At 43.9% G+C, this 27,362-nt stretch overlaps 1 protein-coding gene across 1 annotated transcript in view; it reads right to left on the bottom strand.

Moving 5' to 3' along the window:
* The window catches only part of SLC9A8 (solute carrier family 9 member A8), a 431,266-nt gene that overhangs the window by 191,402 nt on the left and 212,502 nt on the right, over positions 1-27,362 (bottom strand). Inside the window, exons 7-8 of the mRNA XM_086932630.1 lie at positions 26,472-26,506; positions 24,793-24,936 (exon numbers count right to left, since the gene is read on the bottom strand). Coding sequence (XP_086788756.1) covers positions 24,793-24,936; positions 26,472-26,506 — 179 coding nt within the window. The remainder of the gene's footprint in view (positions 1-24,792; positions 24,937-26,471; positions 26,507-27,362) is intronic.

Genomic DNA, 27,362 nt, shown 5'->3' with positions numbered 1-27,362 from the left:
CTGCGACCACAGCCATCACTTTTGTGAACACCCTAGACTGTGCCTATAAGGTCGAAGGGGAGCACAGCAAACAAAAATGCTTTTGGCCAACATTGAACCGCTGGTAATGTCTGCTGTCCAACTGGAGGGGCACCTAAAAGTAGAAGATTGGCAGGTCTAGAGTTACTATCCATTCACTAGATCCAGGGCAGACAGATCCTGACAAGAGTGAGTTTTCCTTCCATAGGAAGATATTTAGAGAGCAAAGATCTGAAAAAAGAACAAAGGCCTCCGTAATTCTTTGGCAGACTGACATAGCAGTAGTAACAGACTGTCCCTATTTCCAAGACTGGAACCATCTTAATGGCCCTTTTCAACTGTTGGATTAGCACCTGTTGCAGTAAAATGGATATGTGCTTCTTTGAGAGCTGCTCTCATGTGGGCGGGAGCTGGGGAGGGTAAGAAAAAAACAGAACAACATAGTGCTGCTAGACAATATGGAAGACGCATATATTGGATGTCATGGGCTGCCACCACAGAAGAAAGAAAATAAGTTACTTACCTGTAACTTCAGTTATCCAGTATTGGTATCTTTCATAGATTCACATGCTTGAATCACCCCCGCCATCGAGGTGGGAGTCTCATGGTACAAAATAAATATATACATAATAGTAATAAAATATCATACAATAGGCTATACTGGACCATAAAGTGACTACACTAGCCTATTCCTTGTCCTTTTGTACAAATTAACCAAATTTGGAACCCAGCCAATCAGGCTCCAGCACCCTCTAGAACACTCTACAGAGAGGCAAGTCCCTCAGATTTTCATAGCACAAGTGACAGTAAGTAAAACAGTAATAAGGGAAGCCTCTACGAATATTCTGAGTTCTTCGATCCTTATGTGGATATAGGAATTGGTAACAAAAGAGTATGCTTGTTAGTTGATTCGGGTGCAAGAATAACAATGATAAAACAAGAAAAATTTAAAGTTTGGGGTTATCGTTCATTACAGCCTCCAGATAGATCTCCAGTTTCATACGAAGGAAGGACCATTGAACTGGCAGGATACTTTAGAACTTAGGGGGAAGGAACATTTTTGACAAAGTATAAGTAGCCATCAAGGAATTAAACAGCCTTGGATGGTTCCACCAGGGACTTTTCAAATGGTACTTAGACTAGGTACAAAGGACCAAGTTTCTATTCTTCGTTCGGATGATTTTATAGATATTTTGTCAGAACGTTTCCCAACAGTATTTGGTGATGGTCTTGGACAGATTAAAGATTTTACTCATCTTATAAAAGTCAAGAACAACGCTATACAGGTTAAAACACAGACTCAGAAATGTTCCATTCAGTGTGAGGGATCAGTTAGGCAAGAGCTCAATGGTCTTTGTAAGAAAGGAATTATTGAACTTATTGAGTCATCTCTTTGGCTTTCTCCTTTGGTTGTGGCTCAAAAGAAAAATGGTGAGCTTCGTGTTTGCATAGACTTACGCAGTCTTAATAAAAATATCTGGATCGATTCTCATCCTCTTCCAAAGATTCCTGACATGCTATCATTAATCAATGGTTCTAAGTGGTTCAGTAAGCTAGATGTAGCATCAGCTCATCACCAGGTGGTTCTGGATCCGTCATCTAGGCATCTAACTGCTTTTGTTTCCCCTATTGGGACTTTTCAATACTGCCGTATGCCATTTGGGTTGGGCAGTGCCGCAGCGGTCTTTCAAAGAATTATGTCAAATTTACTAAAAAATATTAAAGGTGTAGTTGTTTTCCAAGATGACGTTTTAGTCTATGGTGAAATGTGCGACTCACATGACGAGACTATGTTTTGTGTGTTGGATGCTTTGCGTGATGCTGGTGTTGTCTTGAAGAAAGAAAAATGTGTTTTTAGAGTACAGAAAGTTAAGTATCTAGGTCATGTTTTTTCCGAACATGGAGTTGAACCAAGGCGAGGCCTTGTAAAAGCTATAGTGGATTGTCCTCCTCCCAAAGACAAGGTAGGGCATAAATCATTTATTGGCCTGTGTTCCTTTTCTCTGGGACAATCATTGCAATGATGTTTTTGAATGGGTTAAGCATCAGTTAGTTAGTCCCATGAATCTCAAACCTTTTGACCTGAATGTTACGTGTACTATCACAGTGGATGCCAGTGGTTTGGGTGCTGTCCTCACCCAAAACGTCAACGGTCATGAGCACACTGTAGGCTATGCCTCTAGGGTTATATGTGGTTCGGTATTAAATTTTGCTGTTATTGAAAGAGACTTGTTGGCGTGTTGGTGGGCTTTAAGAAAATTTAGTCCATACATTTGGAGAAAACATTTCATTTTGCGCACTGATCACAATCCACTAGTATCCCTTCTTTCTGGTGATAAATTGAAGGAACATACACCGAGGATTGCAAGCTTGTCAACTAAACTGTTACAATATGATTTTGAGGTCACCTATATTCCGGGGAACAAGAATGTGAGAGCAGATTATTTTTCTAGACACCCTATTGAGTGTGACAACAAAATTGATGATGATGATGAAGAAGATTGTTTTGTTGCTGCTTTGGTGTTGGATGATATGTGTGCTGTTAGTGAAACAGAGTGGAGGGATCTACTATCCAAGGATGTTTTACTTGGTGAAGTTATTAACTGTGTGAAAGGGGGTTGGCCGAGAGAGAAGAATGCTCATTTTTCTCTGCAGACTTTTGTTGAACTTTCCCAGGAACTATCTGTTGAACATGGTCTGCTTGTATATGAAGATAGATTGGTTCCTCCTGATGTGCTAAGATCTAGGTTATTCCTGGGCGCACATGGGCAAAACGTTTACAAAGAGAAGGTTACGCGAACACTTTTGGTGGCCACTAATGGACAAGGATGTTGACATGTTTGTTGGGGAGTGTGAAGTGGCGTCACTAGGGTTGGTGTCACCCGGTGCTGGTAACTCATGGTGTCACCCCCTCACGACTTACCGCATGGACCGAGTCCGCTACGAGTCCACCAAGAAGGTAGGCCGACACAGTCATGCGTCAGATCTTCCAAATACACAGTGCTGCCTTGGGCACACCATCTTTTTTTCATTCTATATCTGATTTATCTGAGGGGATTCCCTAAGCAGAAGAAACCCTGGAGCACATACGATAATAGATTAGATACAAAGCTAGGTGTTTGCTCCAGACACAGATGCTTCATACAGCGATAGCGAAACCAGGGAGCTCTGAAAATAAATCGCTCCTTGACACGTCTTTGAAGGTTCCTTCCTTTTTTATAGCACTGTGACTGTCTTCGGCCAGCCTTGGGGACTGGGAGTCTAATGCGATTGCCAGGCGATCTGAATGTGTTTGTGTGCCACATTCAGTCCTGCCAAGTGTCACACATCTCGTGTCACACTAACGCATTTTAATTCACAATACCGCATAACCGCATGTGAAAATATTGTCACACAAATCAGCGAACTAAAAGACTGAGTGTGTTACCTGAATTCTTGCTTTGTTGAGTAGAATATTTCGTGAGGTTCCAGGTGGCACACAGCAGCCAATGTGAGTTCTGTTATTTTTGATGGAACCGGGCTTTTTCACCCGGATTGGACTGTTTCATTTGCGTAACGTAGCGCACGCTGAGCTGGCAACCTCCCCCGGCACTAATTGGTCAGTAGCAGTGCGCACGTGCGTTCAGCTCTAGGCCTGCCCACACAACGACGTTTACTACTGACAGGCAGTGTTAATGCTGCTAAAGGAAGAAGTTCAGCAGTGCCTCAGGTTTCAGTTTGCCCATGTATGACATTTTCATAATTTCAGTGAAATTATGAGTGAAATTCAATGACTATGAGTGACACTTTCTCCCGAGCAACATCGAGAAATGAAGATGAGGGAAAAACCTAAGATATTGCACCCATATTAGCAGTAGATTATGAATTTGTAACCAGCTATGAAGGATCAGCATGCTTTTTTTCAAAGCAGGGACAAAGGATTTTTTTATTTTTTTTATTGCACAAACTCAATTCACACGGCTTCAGGCCTACAACCTCACGGGCCGGCCGCGTCATAAGCATATCAGGCATATCTTAGATCTTATATTACACAGCCCGTCGGCCGACAACCAGGGGGTCCGGCGGCGTTTTCCAAATGATGGTTAACCAAAAGTCAGATGTAATTCCCAGTATTGCCGGTTGCATTTTACATGTGTATTTTCTAGCTTTTCACCCTCTGTATTTCTCATGACTCCCCCGCTACTTATCATATCAGTCTAGCAACAAGGCCTGAAAGCTTGTGTCAAAACAATCTGACGTCAACCCGTCAGTGCAGTCAATATCCCGCCCCCCTCCCACCCCTTGCCTCAGAAGGACCTACTATGCTACTCCGATGTGTCCAAAGTTGTGGTAGCCTGACCTGTCTCCTGACCACTTTCACCTCCTCATGTGTTACACCTAAGGGAACGTATCTCTTCTGCGTTCAGCCTATCTATCTATCTATGACTAAGGTAGTGTCTCAACCTGGCTGTGTGTGTATTATGTTCCCAATGGTGTCATCCCACTGCGCCGCCCCTCACTCAGTTCGTTCCCCCTAACTGCCCTCCCCCAATAGAGGCACTCCCACATCCACTCCCGCCCCATCATTCCGGCTAGCAAACACAGTATAGTGTCGATTTTGTCACCTACCTCCTATCCCTGAGATTCATTATCTGTGGTGCTTGTATTCTCAATCTGCTGTCCCTGTAGGTAAGTCTGGTATAGGGCCCAGAAGTTTTTCGGGCCGCTTTTTGGGGGTAGTAATTCACTGTACGTCTCCGTCTGTGTGCTACAGTACAGCATATCCCGTGCCCATCTAGTCTTAGTTGGTAAAGGACCTCTCATCCAGCACTGGGCTACTACTCTCCTGGCCATTAGCATCCCCATGTCCGTGAGCCTGCGGATCGTGACCGGGAGCCCCCTGGAGTTGCCAATGAGTGCAATGCCCGGATCCATGTCCAAAACCACCTCCAGTATTTTGCTCATTTCCACAAAAACTGCACGCCAGAATGTCTGTATGCCCGCGCAGGCCCAAGCTAGATGCAGGAAGTCGGCGTCAGCCGCATGGCAACGTTCGCAGTTCGTCTCTGGCCGTAGACCATATCTGTGAAGCCTCTCCGGGGTGTAGTACACCCTTTGCAGGAACTTGTAGTGTATTAGCCGATGCTTTCCATTAAGGGAGATTCGCTTGGTGTTCTCACAGCAATAGCGCCATGTTGCATCATCCAGCGTGACGTCTAGGTCTCTTTGCCAGGCTAATCTGGCTTTCATGAGTTGGTGCTCACCGTGTGACCTGGCTACTCTGTAAATGTTTGTTAGGAGCTTCTCAGGCTCCTTGCGTTTAATAACATATGACAATTCAGGGACGTCCGGAGGTTCCGCCATGTCCGGGCCCAGAATCTCCTTGAGGGCACTCCGGGTTCTATGAAAGTGAAAGCGTTGGAGCAGCGGAGGTTCACTTCCATCCCCTCGCACCTGTTCCCAAGTTTTGACTACAACGTCGTGAAATAGGTCGCCCGCTTTACTTAGTCCCAGTTTCGCTAGTTCCTTTATGACCGCCCTTTCAGCCATGGGTGGGAGCCAAAGCATCCATTCCATCGGCATCTCCGGCGAATATAGTGTTGCCCCTCCCTGACGAAGCAGAAGAGAATGGCAAGCCTGGTTGGTGGAGGAGATGGAATCCAAAATTCCCGTTCGACGATCCTGCGGCTTGCAAATCGTTGCCGGGAGTGGCAGCGGATGCGCAAATAGACGCTCCATTCGGACATGCGGGATCAGTCTGTCGCCATGGATCCAGGTAGGGAGGTGGGATGTCTGGGCCGCCCTGTAGTACAGTTCAAGGTCTGGAGCTGCTAAGCCCCCCATGCTGTATGGCAGGGTGAGCGTTGTCCATTTGACTCTCGGCTGTTTCCCCGCCCACGCCAGGTTTATCATGAGGCTCGTCAGGCGTTGAAAGAAGACCCTGGTGAGCACTATTGGCAGAGCGTTGAAAAGGAACAAGAACCTCGGTAGTACTATCATCTTCATAATGGCTATACGGCCCATTAGTGTAAGAGGCAGTTTACTCCAGATCTCTATATCGTCCTCCAGCTTACTGACCGTTCTACCGTAGTTCTGGCTGATGAGCAGGTCCGGATCTGTGTGGATCTGAATCCCCAAGTACCTGATCGGGTCTTCAGTCCACTGGATAGGGAAATCGGTCTCCACCTGTTTGGTCACCAGAGTCAGGGGCAGCAGCACCGATTTTGCCCAATTAACTTTGAGGCCTGATAGCGCTCCAAATCGTACCACCTCTCTCAGAAGTGGGGAAAGTGTGGTAGCGGGGTCATGTGCGTATAATAGCATATCATCCGCATACATGGACACCACTATTTTGTACGTGGGGAAGCGTATACCTTCGTGGCTGTGATATTCGCTTAGCGCACATGCCAGGGGCTCTGCTGCTAGGGCGTATAGCAAGGGAGATAATGGGCATCCCTGACGGGTACCCCTGCCTATGTAAAGGGGGTGGGAGATCGAGTTGCCCACACGCACCCTGGCCGAAGGTCCCTCGTAAAGAGCGCCCACCATTTGTATGAAGGGTTCGCCAAGTCCCATACGTCGCAGCACCTGACGGAGGAAAGGCCATTCCACGGAGTCGAACGCTTTTTCCATATCTAGGAAAAGCGCCACCGCCGGAACATCCTGCTTGACATGTTGGATGGTTCCTAACACTGTCCTGATATTGTATGTCAGATTTCTGGATGGTATGAACCCCGCTTGTTCTGGGGCCACTAAGTCAGGGGCCAGCAGCGCCAGCCTAGTTGCCAGGACTTTAGTGTACAATTTGGTGTCAACGTTTAGCAGCGATAGTGGACGGTATGATCCACAGTCGTCATGTGGTTTACCTGGTTTTAGAATAGTGACAATCATAGCCTCCCTCATAGAGCTAGGCATGCTGCCCTGGACACAGATGTCTTCCAAAAGTAGGGACAAAGGATTTTCTACATCTGTTTCAATGTCTAGTGCATTCACGCTGGTTAAGCATTACTCTGCTTGTTTGGACCTGAAGAATTAGGGAGAATGGTACACTGCCCCATTTCTGCTGTGTTTCTTTACTGTTCAACATTTTTTTTACACCTGCCTAACGGTACAACTTCTGATCTCACTCAGTCGGACTGATCTAATTTTCTAATAACTATAGTCAGCGGATTACATCTCCTTTAGGCCTCTGTAATAGGAAGCGATGGTGTTAACTGGGAATGTGTTCTGATCATTTAGAAGAATCTTCGTTATTGATTGCTTTTTTAAACCAGAACCCCATTTTATAAGAGACTGTAATACATCAATGCAGGATCGATCATTTCAACTCCGAATGCCTCTTCATTTAGGCAAATTTACACAAGTGATGGGAAGCACTTCATTATAGCGCTACATTTTAGCACTTCATCTCCAAAAAGTGATGATAAATCAAACGTGGAATACTCACCACCTTTGAAAAGGGCATGGAGCGCAGTCTTCAAAGCCTTTAGGCCCTCGGCACCTCCTCTGTCTCACCGTTACTGAACACAGCCCCCAGGGAACACCGCACCACACACAAGCTTGGGAAGGCAGCACGTGCAGAGGCAGACACTCTTTTCCCTTTAATTTACGGCCACTTGCACTATGTAAAGCAAAGCACCAGAGGCGAGCAGAGGTGAGGCTGCACTGTCTGTCTGCACTGCAGTGCAGAGCTGTAGCTGTGTTTGTGTTACACAGTGAGCCAGCGCTGCGTAACCAGAGTGGTGTCACCCCATGATGGGGTGACATCCGGTGCGGTCCGCACCCCCCTAGTGACGCCACTGGGAGTGTGTTGTTTGTTTTAACTCAGAGAAGAGTTTGAAAGTTCGTACCCCACCTCTTCAACCCATCGAGTTGCCTAATAGGCCATGGGAAAAGATTGGAATTGACTTGGTAGGGCCTTTCAAGATGTAATGTAATGTAAAAGGTTCTTATATAGCGCAGACTGCCGCCCTACGGGTATCCTGAAAAGATAACCAGCATGTGGACGGGCCAAAAGGAAACTAGAAAAAACGGATCAATCCCTAGGGAAGAGCCAGGTTTTCAGACTCTTTCTAAACTCGATTAGGGAATTGATTTGTCCGATGCTCTGGGGTAACTCATTCCAGAAATGGGCAGCGGCCACACTAAGGGCCCTCTCCCCATCCTAGAACGCTTGAATCTAGGAATTGCTAGCAAACTTGCACTGGAGGAACGGAGCTGCCTCTTGGGATGGTACCAGGTAAATTTTTCCTGCCAATTCCAGATTTGCAATTGTGGCCATAGATTATTATTCGAAATGGCCAGAAATACGTTTTATCAATGAACCTAATTTGAGAAATGTTATTGACTTCTTGAAAGATATGTTCTTGCGACAATGGGGTACACTTTGTTAGCCAGGAGTTTGATTGATTGTTGCGCCAAAGTGGTATTACACATTCCAAAAGTGCGCTCAATCACCCACAGACCAATAGTTTGGTGGAGCGTATGAATAGAGTACTTAATAACTGTGTACAATGGGCTTTGGCTGGAAAGTGCAATGTGCAGAATGCTGTGAGGTTATGGTTCTATCGCAGCACGCCACACTGTTAAAAAAAAGTGTCTCCTTACGAACTTTTACGAGGGAGGAAGCCTTGCTCAAAAGTTTGTCCTGGATGGATGTCCAGATGGGTAAAAATGGACTCTGTGAGTGATGTGGATGATATTGTGAGATCTAATGTCTCACAAGCTCAATCTCAACAAAAATTGTACTTTCATTCCAGGAAAAGATCTTTTTCTCATCTAATTGTTGTTGGTGATATTGTACGCATTAAGATTCCAGTTCATAGTAAAAAGGGAAGCTCGAATACTCTGAACCTTTCACTGTTGACAAAGTTTGTGGAAATGCTGTAAGAGTTAATTTAAAGAACTGGTAGAATGTATCTAGAGTTGTAAAGGTTACTGAACGTTTCAATCAAATTCCATTGTGTAGTTATAATGATGATTTTATCTATCAAAATCCAATGTGTAATCAAAACGATGTTTCTCTTTCATCTCGTCCCGCTACGGTGGGTGTACGCAGGAGTTATCGTCAACGTTTTGTTCCTGCCAGGTATCGTTCAAATCTTTTTATTGTTTTTTTTATTCTCCTGACATTGTTAGTTTTCCTATTCTTTTTCTTCTTTATCTTGTCTGTCTCTTCTTTCCTTTTCTTTTTCTTCTAATTGTTTAACCCCTTTGCTGCTCATGACGAGCTCAGCTCGTCATGAGGCACACTGGAGCTGTGCTTATGACGAGCTGAGCTCGTCATGAAGAATGGGAATCTAGGATCTCCAGCACAGGAGGGGAACAGTCATAGCAGCCAAGGTGTTAAGAGGAGGAGGATAAGGTAGTGTCCTTCATCTAGTTTTAGAATGCTTGCGCCATAATGTTCTGGCCACAAGCATTCTATTTAGAGTGTTGGCTTTGAAAGTGGACAGTTACTCTGACTAGGCGATTGCTGTAGCCGGCTGCTGCGCAGCACCTGTTTTAATAAACTTCATCAGCACTATCAAATCTGGAGTGGACTTACTTACTACACATACACATGCTCAAACACACACAAATGCAAAGCAGAAGTATTTAAATCTTTTTTAATTTACTTTTTGTCAGTGGTTTGATTTACAGGTGCACTTCGACCTCTGAGCCCGATGCCCAACAGCATTCTTGGTCCCATTTCATGCTGCATGGGAGACCTGGTGGCATACGTACACTCACAGTACAATATGATTGGCCCTGTGCGTCCATCACTACAGGCCATAGGATACTGGCCCTTGTAGTGGCATTATACTGCCCACTGTAGACATGAAACCGGGCCTACAAATGGGTTAGAAGAGATAACAGACAACGCTCCAAACTGGGAGCTGTTGGTTACATTTTTTGCCCATCGTCAGAAACAAAGCACAGAAAGCTCCAGAAGCTGGGCACACAAACTGCATAACTTCTGGCAAGCCCAGAACACAGGCCAAGCAGCCATGCTGACTGTATTGCTCAGCTGGCGTTGTGAACATTTGGAGCTGTGCATTGTGCTGCTCCAAGTCTACAGACTGGAGGTGCAAACAAGCATTGGCACAGTCAATAGGTCTGGCTTTTTAGACCTTATTAGTGTGTAGCCATCAAGCACATTATCATGGATGCTGTGCAGCTAGGGATTGAAGAGCTATACAATTACAAATGGGGTGGAGGGAGAGGGTAGAGAAGAAACAGACTCCGGCAGAAGGGTGAAAGGGAAAAGAAGTAACACAGATAGGGGAGATGGCCAAAAGACTCACGTATTCCTATGGCGAGCTTGAAGACAATTTTTTTTTAAAGTTCCAAAAACAAGAGAAGTGGAGGGAAACAAGTACTTGTCTGTGCTCTAGGTGAGGGCTAAAAACAAGAAAAGGACATGACACCCGCATGCTATGTCGAATGGAAACAAAGAAAATGGAAGCAACACTGAAGCCTACCAATGGTAAGCTTTGGGAGGGCTGTAAGCCCACTCCATGAAAACAACATATCTCAAAGAGACATCGCATGTGCTGTTCAGCAGAGACCTAATAAACTACCCAGGGGCCTGTCTTAAGACAACGTCCCATGCCTTGTGCGACTTATTCACACTGCTGCAGGACCCAGTGCATCAAACGCTCACTGGTAGAAAAACTGTGATAGGCAAGTACTACGTTCGAATCCCGCTAACCTGACTCATCCTTCAGAAGATGGTAAACTTGGAACAATGCAACCAGGTAATAACACCTGCTAATAATAGCATTTAGAAACTACTGAATCGTGGTAAGAAATGCTTAATTTTTTCCTTAAAAACATAAACCAGCTTTAGCTAATACAATATTACACCACTTGTCTGACGACAACAGTTTTATTCATGACATACCAAGCTTCACACAGGAACCCTGCAAACAGAATTATCATGCATTTAGAAAAAAGTAGACTGTGCGGAGCAGGTGGCTCAGCAGTCCAAATGTAGTGGTGGTTGCCTTTTCTTAAAGGCGAGAGTAGAAAATATTTGACCTTCCCCTGCACCGGCAGACAGTTCGGCACACAAGTGGCTTTCCAGATTGGCCCAGCAATGAAGAGGTGAATGGACATCCGTATCCGTGTACTGCATTAGCATCAGGGACGGATACTGGGGAAACACACGAGTTGGCACGCATGTAAAAAAATAAATACAGATCTGTTCGAGTTTACTTGAGCCCGACTTGGTGAAACCAACCCACCACCAGCAATCCAGTTCACATAGTTCACCATGATCTTCTGGCTACTGACATCAAAGAAGCCTCTCTGGGGCCTCACAGTCAATAAAAAAGTGGGTAACATGGTTCAGCCTATCTCAAACTACGATAAAAGCTTCAAGTTCCCGCAGCCTATGGTTAACTCACAATAACTCTTGGCAGCCAGCCCCAAGACTTGAGTTCCTGTGACCAACCCAAACGCACCATAGTTTCTACCCCACAAATATAATATAGTTACACCTGATTGGTTGTGTGTACCGGGCATCCAAGTTCTGCACTATTAAATTTTATAGGGCTAGAACCATTAGTTGAATAGGGCTAGAAGACATTCTTGGGGAAAAGACTTGCATTGAAGTGTCATAATTCACAACGGATGTTGGTGTCACATCGAAAAACAAGCAAGCGGTAGTGTTTCATGTCCCTTTGCAGCAGGCTGTGAATGGGATTATCAGGGGGAAGGTGGGGTGGCGCTAAATCAGAGTGGTGAGGAAACGGTAGCCAAGTGAGCCTACCGGAGGAAAGAAGGCTGCAACTGCACCAAGCTCAAGGGGTTGAGACAGCAGAGAGTATGAGCCCGCGTAGCCAGCGCTAAGACAGTTGTGGCTTTGCATGCATTAGGGTCTGTGCAAGTGAAAACATGAGCAGGCGCTGCCTAGGCTCGACCTAAAAAGGCAGAAAAGGTAAGCCACAGGATGGAAGAGAAAGGCAAGAGTGACTGAGGGAGAAAGCAGGATTAACAAAGGACCTTCAAAGGAGAGAAAAAGACTATTATAGGGGTAAAATGCCAGGAAACAACCTCCTGAGGCTACACAAAGGACAACTGCACGCTGCACCAGAATGATATAAACCACAATGTACATGGACATAGCGCTACACAGAGATTCATAACAGGAACACGCTGATTGCTGTCCAATATAATCCATCACTAGACAATACCCTTCTACTCCATCCTTGCCAGATGCTATCTGAAAAGACTTCTCTTTAAACAGTGAAATCACAACCAAATACAATGTCAACAGACCACCTTGACTCTGGTCAACGAGAATCCCAGAATCACACATGGCACCCAGATTCTGAAAGTGCTTTGTGACCATACAAACAGTGGGAATGCGCTACACAAACTCGCTTAAATAACACAACACACTAGATTTTTAAAACATGCTTTTCGATGCCAAACTGATCCCAGGCAGCCAAATGGGGGGTGGTGGGGTGTAAATTATGTGCACTCTCAGAGCAACCCAATTACTTCTGACCCGACATGCCTCGTTTCTACAGAAACCTGAGAAACAGGGAACTTACGGCCTGCTACTCACTGCAAAGCACAAACACTGCTCCCCTTTGATAGATTCTTCAAGTGTTCATGCTTCACGGCATAATAGTGAATGGCCTTCTGTGATTTAACAGATGCAACAGAAAATCTCTAACCACTCTCTTGGCACTGTGGGAGGTGCATTTTGAATAAACAGTGAGGTGAGTAGATTGGCATGCGGCTAGAGAAGCGATGGCCTCTAAGCACTGCTACCCCCCGTCTCAGATGGGGGCTGGGGGCTCTCTAACTAAGTCTTGAAAATTCAGTTATGTGATTTGCAGTACTTAATTCCAGATGGCCTTCTGGGCAAGTCACTTTGCCTGAAAATGCCTAAGGTCTTAGGAGCAATCTCACCCTAAATGCAAATAGGCTGTAATGAACACTTCGCCAAGGTATGTTAATGAGGGTGCTAAGCAGAAGGGGAAATAAAAAATGTATTTGGGCGTGCTGAACATCATTACACAATTGCTGTGTTCTTCACATTTTACATAACGGGCATGCACTGAATGATTTAGAGCCCCAAAGCAAGTCAGTGTGATCCGTGCATTCTAGGCTATTAACACCACTCAAAAACACCGCTAGAATACAAGTTTCACAGCATGATGTCAGTAATTGGCTCCAGATACCGCGCAACGGGGATGGTCGAAGTGCTCATCGGCTGTGAGTGCTCTGTACTTCAACAGAATTGATTAAAAACTTTTCTCCCACTCCACGCCTGCCTGTCACAGCTATAATATTGCGATCTCCCTCTTACCTCCCACAACGCTACCAGCTCCCGCTTAGTCTTTATGTGTCCATCAGGCGTCCACTTCCATTTCTTTAAACCCATAAAAATGTGTCTGAAAAGTGAAGTAAAATAAAAGCAGCGCACACCCCGTGTATCTCCAGTGCTTCGTGCCTCCTCTCAGACTGATTCAGCAGCAGACACCTAGGTGCAGACGTGGTCTCCCACATTCCTCGAGGTAGGAGGTAAAGGGGCGAGGACACCCATCAGGCATTACTAGCAGCCAGAGGAGAGAGCGCAGCCATTACTGATCTGTTAATTACAGTTCTCTCACTTTGAAGGCACAGAAAGAAAAGTAAACAGGCACCCTCGGGGAAACATATTTGAATTCACAGCAAATGTGAGGAGATAAGCCCCGTTTACAGGAACGGAAGTGGGAGCTCGGAGAAACGGAAAACATATAGCGCTCTTGTGAATGCTCTAAGACAAAGGAAAACGTAGTCCCTTTTCCAGTTGCTATAATGGAATAAGTGGAAGGCTACAAGTAATGCGGTGAGCTTTATGGGCGTGAACAACCCACAAAAAGGAGGGACAAATAAGAAAGAATAACCACTTGGAAGCAAGATTTTTTAAAAGGACACAAACAAACAAATGAAAAGCACTGGACGGACCTGACGACCACATACTATATACAACAGGTCTCGAAGATCTACCTAAAAAGGATGGACCCTCAAACGCCTTGGTAGGTGACTAGATCATGGAAGGATGAGAACATGATTTTTTGTATTCTCAACGACATAACCTCAAAATGGGAAGAGTTTCCAATTAACAAACACACGTAAACCATTGAAGGATTGCGAATATCAGTCATGCTGCACAACTTTGAAAAAGAGCTGCCAGGAAAAAAAAACCTCATATCTACATTGAAATGCACAAAATGCCTCAATAAAAATGAAAATATCTTGTGGTTTCTATTTATAGAAAATATTCATATGCACTTATTTACTGATTGACAAAATTCAACTACTTAATAAAAATTAAGGAGTTTTGAATTTCATTTCAATATTTGCAAAAATGAAAAAACAATCATTCATTCATTCATTGAATCTTTATTTCGGCCAATCACAGCCATAAAAGATATTCATAACAGTTAAAAAAAAGTACAAAATACAGAAGCAGTAGGTTATTCTAACTATGTGCTGACAGATTGGCAATAATAATAAATCACAATTAAAAAGATAAAATCAAGTAAATATAACATATATTGTGCATACATAAAAATCAGCTGTGCCACATATATGTACAAATTTAATCAGTTGTCAGTAAGAACCTGCGCTTGTGCCACATTGATTCCAAATATTTTGCTAAGCAAATACAGTCGAAATAGTTAAATCAGTTTTAAAAATCCTATAGGCTTGCATACACTGCTTTAGCCCCAAGTTTTTGCAGAGAGGTGTGAGCCAGTACCTTCTTGGCTTTTTGTACACTGGGCAAAAAAACAATATGTGCAAGTCATTCTCGAGTTCAAACTTACAACCAGGACAGTTTTTTGGGGAGGACAGGCACCACTTGCTAGTAAAGGCTCTGATTGAAAGGGTGCCATACCTCCATTGTAAGTACAATTTCCTGGTTAAAATAGGAAAAATATCATCTAAAACATACTCAAAGGAGTAGAAGTCTTTGACTTTAAGAAAAGACTCAGTTAGGGTGCCTATTTGTGGGATGCCCATGACAGTTGAGAGTTTACTATCATAATTTACATTTGCCAAATACTTCTGTGACACTGTTTTACAAACGGACTCAGGGTCAGACCACATTAGTGGTAATCCTAGGTTCCCACATTCTTGTTTTATGTACTTTAGCCATGGGATTTTCCCCACATTGGGTAGACTTAGGATTTCTGCTAGTTCCTGCCTGTAGTTTAGAAGCTCTGGTGTACTCCAGAGCCTCCGCCAGAATGTTAATGGCTTCAGGCCAAGTTCCTTATCTATTGCCCTGATACCCAAATCCAGTCTCAAGGGTAACAGAGGAGTACTGGAGGGCAAAGTCAGCAACTGTCTCAAGAATTTGTTTTCTGCTGTGACAATCTCTGGTCTGCACGAGTGGCCCCAGAGTTCGCCACCATAAGTTACTGCGCACCTTGCCTGCATTTTGTATATCTCCAGGGGTGGGCTGATGGGTTTAATAGTTGATTTATTTGCAAGCTTAAGTATTCCCCCAGCCAACTGGGCCAGTTTAAGTTGGGCTTTAATTTGGTGGGGAGCCCAGGTCATCGACTCATTTATAGTTACCCCCAGATATTCAAAGGTGCGAACCCTCTTCAATCTGCAGGTGCCTATGGAAGGATTTAGGCGTCTAGTAGTTGGGGGGTTAAAAATCATGTATTTGGTCTTGAGGGCATTTATCTCTAGGCCCGTTCTAAACAGAATGCCTCAAAGCCATCTAGCACATGTTGAATCCCCATTGGGGATTTGGACAGCAGCAGGGTGTCATCTGCGAACATGATCGCAGGCACCCTGCTGCCCGCAAGCTGGGGTGCGTCATTGTCCAAAACCCCATTCAGGTGGGCGATTACCCCATTGACAAAGAGGCAGAACAGGGTCGGCGCTAGGACACAACCCTGTCTTACCCCTCTGTCAATGGGGAATCTTGATGATAATGATCCATTTTTTCCACACCTGACCCGAGCAAAATTCTACTCATGGAGCCGCATTATTATGTTCAGGAGTGGGGGTGGAATGCCCAACTCCAAGAGTACAGACCAGAGTTTGCCCCGTGGAATCAAATCAAAGGCCGCACGGAGGTCCACAAAGACTGTATGCAGGCTACCGCCCAACACCCAGATGGTTTTCCAATGTATCATCGTAAGGCGAAAAATTTGGGCCAGCGTTTAAGTGTTTTTTCTGAACCCTGCCTGGTAGGGATGAATAATCATCAATCCATTTCTGAAGGCGATCTAAAATCAACCTTGCGAAAAAATGTTGGGGCACGTCGGTAAGGCTGATAGGCCTGTAGTTGGCTGGGAGCAGAGGAGAGCCCTTCTTGGAGGTAGGGACAATCTCTGCTCCCAGCCAAGTACAGGGTATATCCATGCCTCTCAGGACTGCATTAAAGATTACCTTTAGGTATGGCGCCCATATCTTAGGTTCATGCTTGAAGAGGTCCCCCAGGAGTTTATCTAACCCCGGGGCTTTTCCAGCTGCCAGTTTCGAAATTGCAAAACACACGAAGTGCCTGAGCCACACTTACTTAAAGCAATAACCTTTTAAGGGCTGGGAAATATTTATTCAAACCAACCCTGGCAACATTATTCTTTGCCAATTTCTTTTTTTTGGGGGGAAAATTACTCACACTTAGAATGACAGAAAAACACACTGTACATTGAAATATTTACACTTTTGTACATAATAGGAAAACAAACAATGTCAAAAACAATGTGTGAACATCAAACATCATTCAAAGAAATGAATACATTACACAAAAAACAATAATACATTCATAAACAGTCAATACATGAGAGAAATCTTAGTACATGGGGAATGTTGTCAAATAAATGACAGAAAATCAATAATGATTCTTTGTGTCTGAAAGATGCAAAGAAGAAAGCATTTTACTGTCTGAATCAACCGATAGCCTCTACACTTTTAATCACATGTAGTACTGTATGCTGAAATTAAGAGTCTTTACATACCAGGCTCTTTTGAGGGGAGGAGGAGGTGTGCTGCTGTATTCTGAAGCACCGAGGAATTCACTTAATATGTGTGGGCAATCTGATAAAAAAATGGGCCTGTACACACTAACAACAAGAGGACTTTGTGCAGAGCGATTTACTCTTACAATTCTAAACTTTTTTTACAGGAAACCCACAGATGGTTACACCTTCTTTGCTATTAAGCCGCCAGACGGCACATTGAAGGTCAGTCCTTTTTCCTTAACAAAACGATGTCGCATATTTCAATAGGCTAATACAACCCCTCCAGTTTTTTGATCAGATTGCCCACACATAATAAGTGAATTCCTCGGTGCATCAGAATACAGCAGCTGGTCTCGGCGGATCTTGGGCTCATAATTCCTCGGACCTGATTTCTCGCCTCGGCGCCTATTCTAATCATGGGTCCCACGCTGCAACTCTGGGCAATAGCATGCTTAGTCTCCACAACGGCCCCCAACAGCGCTAGGGATGCCTGGTTGCACCCTGGGGATGCCCAGGAGTAGACATTTCACGGGGAAAAACCAGGAAGGGTTCCCTAGCGGTATGAGTACAGCGCCAGGACACTCTGGAGTATCAGTGCGCTTTACAAGTACGCCTACATTTAGATTTACATTTACTACCCCCCATGTGGAGCTTGGAGCCTGTATGTACATTCAAACTACCTGGGATAGGTGGTACGGTTTTTGATCCATCTAATGCGTTAGACTGGCGGGTGTTTGGTGGAAATTCACCGGCCAGTGGCCTTGGTTGATTATCCGATGCCTGGTTACTGCCCTGAATCATGGGTGATTGATTACCTGCGGGACTCCCTGTGGTCTTTGCCTGGGTGGTATTTACTTCAGAGGTTGGCCCAACGCCACATGCCGCCCCCTGCTTGGGCTGCAGTCAATCAACCGAATCCAGGCAACTGAACCGGTTGTTGCTCAAGTATTGCCTGGATGGTTGGATGTTATCGAATGTGCCCCTGTTCTCCCTCCTCACCCCCCTTGCTTCCACTCTCACCCAGCCATCCTCTGTCCCTAGGTTAGAGCAAGGCAGGGCAGGTGGACAAAAGAACGACAGTGGAAGGGACTTGATGGTTGTCTCAGGATCCCGGTTTGGCCAGTCACATATGTGGGCAACGGTCCTCGGGTCCCTAAAATTCACAAGCACACAATCTCCACTAAGATTTTTTACAGTGCTGCCCACCCAGGAAAGTCTTCTAACCATCAACATTTCGCTACAGATTCGAGCTGGTAAGGGTCTATTTTTATTAAGCCAGTCGACTACCTTATTTTTGAGTGATTTAAATGATTCCTTTCCTGTAGCATCTAACTAGGGGACTCCTGTTAGTACTACCACGAGGGGGCTTGCCTCGGGGGGTAAATCTAGTGCCAGTTTCTTGCTTTGAATGCAGCCCTCTTGTGCGTCTATCTTTGTGTTAGGTGTGGGTTTATTGGATATTGTTGGATCATTAACGGGGATGTGAGGCGGGAGATTTTGGTTGGAGCCGCAATGCAATATGGGGTTCAGAAGAGGTTGGACGGGAGTGCTAGCTACTGATGTATACCCCTGATCGGTCACCGGCTTAGCCCCCCTCTACATATGCTTGCTATTTTTCCCACAATCTGGCTTCCCTGCAATAACATTTTCAATATTTGTCAACCTCAATTCTATCTGTGTAAGTCTAGCTTCCAATGGTTTTAACACAGACTTTAAGATATCGGCCATATTTAACAGCAATGGATCATGCCCTACTGGTGCTCCAATACTAGTACTTGGCTCTTCTAGATCTGGAATAGGTACACTAGTTGCCAGGGAATGAGCAGATTCGGTAACAGCTATAGGGACCTCCTTAGGAATCACCTGACCCCCTGAGTCTGATGCACTAGCATGTTTAGGATGTTTGGACTTTCTGCCACATAAGGTTTGGGCCCCCCGTTTTCTTTTTGGGACAGCCCCTTCCCGATTACCCCATAACTGTAGAGTGGTGGATCTTCCAGTACTATCCGCTAGTGAAGTATCAATCGTAATGGGTAAGAGGTTAGACTCGGGTATTGGTGGAAGAATAGAGTCACGCGATAGGGAGATGCAGCCCCCAGAGCCGGGCATCACCATGTTTGATAGAACTTCACCACGTTCGATCAGTTCAATGGCGTGCACTTCTGAATCCCTCTCTGGGGATTTTGCATTCGCTATGTGTCCTAATGACGATCTTTTGGCAGTAGCAATTACCTGCGATAGCCGCCGCTCGATAATAGTTATTTCATGAGTTAAACGAGAGCTGGCTCTAGTTAGAAAACTGTCCATTGTACCTGATACACAGCCTCCCGATGTCGTTCGTTTGCTCCTGGTCTCCCGTCCCGGCATTTTCAATGGAGACGCATCGCGTTGGAGGGCTGACTGTGTGCCTACAGCTACCAGCGGACACCGGGGGCCAGGATCGGACTGCTTGCCCCTCCCCTTCCTACCTGGGGGCTTTAAAGACATCTCGCGCCTCCCGCTTCGCGGGAGACGCATCGTGTTGGAGGGCTGACTGTGTGCCTACAGCTACCAGTGGACACCGAGGTCCAGGACCGGACTGCTTGACCCTCCCCTTCCTACTTGGGTGGGATTTAATCCGATAGCTCCTCCCGCATCGCGGGACACTCGCGGGCAGTCGCCGGGCTAAGCCCGTGCAAAGGGCGGGGCCGAAGGAGGCCGGGTTGGGCCAGCCCTCTTGCATCCTTCGTACATCATGGGTAAGCGAAAACTCCTGCCAACACTTGACCAAGAGGAGGCAAAGGCAAAAGTCCCTAGAAAATCTGCTACCATTATCTCCTATCTAACATCTGCTGTTGGGGCTCTGAGAACTGAAATTGCTAATGCAGAAAGGGAATTGGGGCTGGATTCGACCACTGTACAAACAATGAGAACCTCCTCTCTGGATGAGACTTTGATAAACCAAGTGCCCCTGGAGCCTTTGGTTATAATAAAGTCTATATCTGATGTCCAGAAGTCACATCAAGTTGATGACCCGGAGCAACAAACACGTTCCCCTAATTTGGTCCCAGATCCCATTGTGCAGCCTAATAAACCCAAGAAAGCATGTAAGAGAGTATATAAGCGGGATAAAGGTACTAAAGATATCTCCGTAAAACAAGGTCCTGCTACAACAACTAAGCTGACTGAGTCCATGGTGCGGGATATGGTGGAGGATATTTTTACTACTCGGATAGAGACGGCACTTACAAACATTGCTAAAGACATTATTGACACTATGAATATTTGCGTTGCCGGCATACTTGAAAAATGTGATCGCTTAAATACCATTCTAGCAATGCCTAATAGTGTCCCGGATGGGGGTCAGTTTCCACAAATGTCCAAGTCTAAAAAAGGTCCTGGGAACACAATGAGAGAGGGTGTAGGGAGTTCACCCCAGGCTCGACAATTGAATTGAATCCCGCACCTGGACCACCAAGGTTAAAAGGCTGTTATGGCCGTATTGGTTCTGAGAAGCAACAGAGGAGCCCAGGTAGTAAACATAGGCCCCAAAGTATCCCTGACCAAACAGGGGGTACTATTTATCCCATTGTACAGCAAAATGGAAATAAAACCGTACCCCAACCTATTATTAATCTCCCCCATGAGGCAGCACCGCTGGTTGTGATACTTACAAGGGTCCCCCCATTGCTGGTTGGTGAGGTAGAGTCAACAGAAACCCTGCTAGCAGTGACCAAAAAATGGTGTGATTTTAACTGCTCAGTGTACACAGAAATCTCCACTAGTATTATCATGGCCAGACGGGTTGGGTGGTTAGGAAGTTCGCAAAAAGAATTAAAAGGGGACTGTGTTATTGTTAATTTTAACCAATTTCATGTTGCTGACCGTTTGCTGTGGGACGCCTCAGATATGAAGAGAGAGGAAGATCATATAAGGGCCCTACCACTGGGTTTTTTTCTATTCACCACTCAGGAGCTTAAGGGCAAATATAAGAACACGACCAGAGTTGAGTACTAGGAGATTAACCCGGACTCCATGTTGTACCCCTAATGACATAGATTACCAATCCAGTTGGGTTACCCCTGGAGTCTGGTCATCTCCTAAGGTATCTTGTACCCATGCAACCCAGAAAAAGGAAACATTAGCGCTATCCAATAGGTTCTCTCCCTTGTCTCAACTGGAGGAGATCGATTGACTGGAGCCCTCTATTATTCCGCCTCAAACCCCTAGCCCCAAACTTCCTAATGTAGCCGCTGAGACGAAAGCTAAATTTAGGCTATTAAGTTGGAATATTGAGGGGCTCCGCTCAAAAAAGGACGACCAGAGTTGGTTAAAATTTATAGGAGTTTATGATATAATTGCCCTGCAAGAGACGTGGGACAGGGAATGTAATTTTTGGGTTGATGGTTATAAATCATAATATATGCCCACTAGACCATCAGTGGCGGGAAGAGATAAAGGGGGGCTTATGTTTCTTTTTTCTGTTAGACTGAAAGGCTCCATACAATTGCTAGAGTTGTCCTCACCTAATTGTTTAATAGCAGAAATCACTACAGTGAATAACCCCAAAACACTTGTAATTAATTTTTATAATTCTGGGGAAAGTGTGCATAGTAATGAGCATCTTTGTTTTTTGATACCGTTTTTAGAATATTACAAAGAGCGGTAAACCACTTATGTTTATATTATCCTGATGGGAGATTTTAATATACATTTGTGTAAATCCAACTGTTGTATCAAGGAAATACATGGTCCCTCCTATTCGCTCACTCCCCATTTTGAACACACTGCTAAAGGGGAAGCTCTGGAAGAACTTTTTTCTTGTGCCGATCTCTATGAGCCTGAGTTCTTTGACAACAGAGAGAAAGTTGCTACGTTTAGGGCAAGGGATAGTGAGACGGTTATTGATTATGTTTTTATATCCTCAGTTAGGGCATGTGTTTTTTTATAATGCTATATGTTCCATTTTTAGTGATCATAACCCGGTTATCCTAGAGCTGGATAAAGGTTTTTCCCTTGCAGATGCCTTAGGAAACAGAAAAAGGTATATTGCCGTGAAAGTTAAAGATCAAGGTAGGAGGTTGAAATGGGCAAATGTAATCCCCGAAGACTTTTTTGCGAATTTAAGTAAGAAGGTTGGAGATGAAATTGAAAAATGTACAGATTCCTCTACTTCAGAGGGCCTGTTAATCCCAGCCTTTGAAAATATTTGCACACAGGTCGCTATAGACCTTACAATTACTTCAAGGCCCAAGACAAAAGAGGGAAAAAGATGGTTTGACTCTAAATGTTCTAGAGCCCACCAAATCCTACTAAAGGCTCTAAAGATTAAACCTAGGGATAAGGCCCTTATAGTTAACCTTAGAAAAGATTACAAATTATCAATCCAGACTCGTAAAACTGAAATTAAAAGAGAGGCCTGGGAGGCTCTAATGTCCGATGATGTTTTAAGGGACAGCTCAAAGTTTTGGACTATTGTTATTAATACGTTGTTTTCTGGGGAAGAGAATGGTTTATTGGAAGTTAATATCCCTGAAGATGAATGGTTGACCCACTTCGAAAATATTTATGGGAGTAATGAGGTGTTTGAACCCTTTTTGCCTCCTTCCAGTAGCATTCCATTACTACCCCTGGTATTTATAGAAGAGGATGTGGAGAGGGCAATAAATGACTCTGCTAGTAACAAGGCTCCAGGTCCAGATGGAGTTCCTGTTGATCTGTACAAGTGCAACCCAAAACTTTGGGCAGAAATGTTAACTAATGTTTTCAATTCTACAGCTGCTCAGGGGTTTCCGGTTTCCTGGTCCCGTTCTACTATTATCCCTGTGTTTAAAAAAGGGCAAAGAGGGGATCCTACGTGCTATAGGCCCATATCATTAATAGATTCCTCTGTTAAAATTTGGGGTAAAGTAATTCTGGCCAAGTTAACAGAGTGGGTCTCAGAGAATGAGATTCTGACCAATGTCCAATATGGATTTAGATCAGGCAGGAGTACCCTGGATCAGTGTCTCAACTTGCATTTATTAATAAACAAATACACTGTAGCCTCTAGGGGGTCTATTTACTTGGGTTTTATGGATTTGTCCACAGCCTTTGATCTGGTGAACAGATTAAGGCTGTGGACTATCCTTCTTGATTTAGGTATTTGGTATACTTTTTAGTGGACTTGCACATGGATTTGTGTGCGTCTATCAGGATGTCGCAGGAAGGCAATTGCACAAGACACTTTAGATCCGGTAGAGGGGTTCACCAAGGGTGTATTTTGGCCCCCCTACTTTTCACCCTATAGGTAAATGCGTTAGATAAAACCCTGAACAAAGCCACACCGGACATCCCGCGTATAGGAAACATTACCATCTCTGTACTCCTTTGCGCGGACGACGCAGTATTACTGGCGTGTACCCCGTTGGCTCTTCAAAGGCTACTGAATTCATTTGGGGATTTTATGAACTCTTTGGACCTGGTGGTTAACATTGCTAAGTCGCATGTTATGTCTTTGGGCTCTCGTAAGAACAATCTGAGAACCTTTTATTGCAACGGGGCAGAGGTCACAAAGGTGAAGGTGTTTACATAACTGGGAGTCTTGTTCGACGATAAAAGTTCGTGGGCTCCCCAGTTCACAGCTAAAACAAGCGCTGTAGGAAGATCATCTTTAGCTCTACTCAGCTTTGCACGGCGCCTAGGAGGTAAACCCTGTGAGGCTATCCTCTCTATCTATAAAGCAAAATGTTTGGCAATTGCAACATATGGCGCCGCTATCTGGGGTGTATAAACAAAGTGATGGGGTTCAGAAGGTTGAAAATAAATTTTTCCGCTTACTTCTGTCCCTCCCCCAATCTACTGCAACTTTTGCTATTCACCAGGAGCTGGGCATGGGATATGTGCCCGATATAGCGAGTATGGCCCCTTTACTTTGTTGGGTAAAAACATGGTTGAACCCGGAGCTTACACTAAATCACCAGATCCTAAAAGATTGTCTTCCTCTAGAGAGAGCTAATGAGATACAGTGACTCTCCTTTATTAAGGCAATGTTTATGAAATTGGGGCGCCCGGGATTTTTTTTAGAGCCTGAGGGAATTGTGAAAGCTGATGTCAGATGGGTTAAAACACATTTTCTGAATTTAAGAGAACAGAAACGAGAAGCAATAGAATAAAAAAAAAACACTGGCTAGGACGCATTTCTTATCAGTCACATCTTTATCCATGGAACCATATTTAAAAATTGTTACCAAACCGTTCCATCGCTGGTTACTGACTAGATTTCACTTTAACCAAATCCATTTCCTTCTGGGGGACTTTAAGGGATGGAGTAAACCAGAGGATGTAGCTCTCTGTAACTGTGACTGCTATTCAATTTAGGATACCACGCACATTACATTATTTTGTGCTTTTTATACAGACATCAGAAAAGAATATATAATCCCATTGTTAAAGGGTAAGGGTTTCTCACAGGTTAAACCAGCATTATTATATTTACAACTATTGGATAACCCATGGAATATTTTTAATATTGCAAATTATTTTGTATCAGCTGTCCGGATGAGAAAATTAAGATGCACAATATTGCTAGAATTATGAATTTTAATGGTTTTATAAATACTCATGACATTGTTTTTAGTGAGAACTTTTTGTATTTTATAAATGTGTCTTATAAAATTGTATCTATGAATATATCAGAAAGCATACTTTTATGATTTTAATTAATCGAATAAAGTGGTTTTGACTGACTGACTGGCTGACTGTATCAACGGAATTAACAAAATAAAATGTTCCTTTTATTTTCATGACAAATTCATGAGTGCTGCCAATTTTAATATAGGCAATTAGGAAAACAAACACAACTTACTTTGTCAGGACAATTGAGACGGCATCATTTAAAATACTTTCTCCAAACACCAACATGTTCAGCACAGGGTCAACATTTAGGGCATTAAAAATGGCAATAGTTGCCACTGGATCCACAGCTGAGATTAATGATCCAAATGCAAAGCTAAAGAAAAGGATGAAAAACATGCATATCATGAGCAGCATTAATATTTGTGACTTCTTCATATGTCACAATCATCATACAGGATTCAAGATTATGCCTGGTATAGATTTTAAAAACTAGAATAAAGTTTGCAATGTTTAAAATAACATCTGAAAATATGTAGCATATTCATATACAGACACAAGTATGGGTAATTAAGGGGGAACAATGTTTTTCTGGAAAAAACACTTAAAAATACAAAACTGATACCTTATAACTGGATACGTTTTTACCCTTCCCATTTAATATTTGGTGGAAGCTCTTTTGGCAGCAAATATAGCTGTGATTCTTTTCGGGTACGTCCCTAATCACCTTGAATACATCCCTTTTGGCAATATTAAACCAAACAAAAAACTGTTCAAACTCTTAAATGGCCCTTTGGAAGTGTTCATGAGCAGCAATCTTCAAGCTATGCCACAAAATTTTGATGGAATTTAGGCTGGAAGACAGAAGGATATTCGCATTTTTGCTATTCTCTGAAATGTAACTTTGGCTGTATGCTGTGGGTTGATGTCGTACTGAAAGGTATGTCCCAGTGATGGACCTTCCGGCAAAGCCTGCTACCAGTGAGCATGGCTACACTAAGAAGCACAAACATGTTAGTTTGATTCTTTAGTTCTAGTCTTTGTGCCTGGCTTCAGAGGGAGTGTTGGTGTTGATGGTGCCAGTTTGAGTAGGGCCAGACTCTTCTAATGCATTCGGTCAAATAGAGGCAGGGTAAGAGAAAAATTCTCTGGCTCAGGCCCTGCTCAGGTTCTAGGTGCAATGACAGTTCACACATGGCTCATTTTTGTCTTTTTTATGCATACGGTAATTCACATTCTTTAATATGATATCTAGTACATGTTTTCAACAACATTCAATTCTTAATCTCCATTTAACTTCACTATTAACCTAAACCTCCTGGTTGAAGCTCCTTAGTTCTATAAAGTATAGAGCATTGTAATGGCATTTATATAGCTCTTACTACTGGACAATGCATTGAAGCGCTTTACGGTGAGTAGTACACTACTCTGGAGCCCAAGGCTAGTGGTTAATCAAAGGGTTATTGTTTGCTCCTGTGATTAGTCTTGTGATCAAGGAAACCATTCCAACATTAGCTCCATAGTCCGTGTGGTAGACTAAATTAATAGGAGTTAGGTGTGCTCGTTAGTGGGGACTATGTGAGTTCCAGGAGCGTTTGGTGGGATGAAGAGATAAGGTACTCGAGAATAGGTAGGTTCAGATTGCTGGATTATGGTTTCAAAGAAGGAGATGTTGTGATCTACAAAAAGAGGTGTAAGCAATTTGCAGAAATACAATAAAGAGATTAAGGCAGATGGGCATGCACCTTTAGAGGAGGCATGCCCTGCAGAATTATGATACAAATATCACATTGTGCTGTTTTTAAATAATTTAAAAAAAGATTCTTGCTATCACAAAATATTATCAGCAAATAAACACAGCAATATACATTTCCATACTTTGCAATATTTTTGTTTATAATAACTGCTTACCTTTCTGTCATGCTGAGTTTGTAAATTACATCAGCCTGAAATAAAAAATAAACATGTCCTAGAGATAAGGCAAACAATACCAAGTACATAAAACCATATTAAAAATGTTTTCACTGCTTTATGCAGGGGCTTTAGTACTTTTTAGGGCAAGTCTGTGAGAGCATGCGCTCTAGCTTGCAAGACTCTTGTGTCTAATAATGGGGTTGGAACCCGCCCATAATTTACCATTCGTTGGAATCATTGTTGCTCTTCTTTGCTGCCTTCTCATTTGGCAGCCATGTGCGACTTCCGTGGCGCACAGACCAAGTACAGATTAATTAGCTTTGATTTGTGTCCCTCCGCTGGCCATCTGCTCACGCAATTATTGAGGCACTATTTAACCATTTTTTATATAATGTGTGCTCAGTGTTTTATATGTCTGGTGATTACACAGATTTAAATTAGCTTGTTGTTGTTCAACATTTGCACTGCACAGGTAAATGAATTTAAATCAGACTTGACTATTTGTTTAAGATCCATGTAATGAGATGGGTTGCTCATTTCTCCCCGTTGAGCACTGACTGGATCGGATCACCCTCTCCTTCCTTTGTGCTGGATCCCCTTGCTTCGGTCTGTGCTCGCCCTCCCTTCCTCTTTCTGTGCCTGCTTTGTCTGCTCTCCAGCTCGAACCCCTTAGACGTCTTGCATACTAACATCAAATATGAGCTGTTTGTTGCTTGTCACTGTTGTCGGTCACAGCTAGCGAGCTGCTTCCAGCAGGAAAAGTTATTAACACTGGTGCCAGTCCCATCCGTGCCATTGAGCTCCCTTAATTAACTCCTTTTTCTAATGAGTTCTACTGGCCTATCATGTACATTCTGTTTTTTCTACACCAGCAGTTTAACTGGACCC

Source organism: Lissotriton vulgaris, chromosome 7, assembly GCF_964263255.1.
Source record: "Lissotriton vulgaris chromosome 7, aLisVul1.2, whole genome shotgun sequence".
Lineage (NCBI taxonomy): Eukaryota > Metazoa > Chordata > Amphibia > Caudata > Salamandridae > Lissotriton > Lissotriton vulgaris.
The sequence above is the reverse complement of the archived record's forward strand: the minus strand, read 5'-3'. Positions and strand labels throughout refer to the sequence as shown.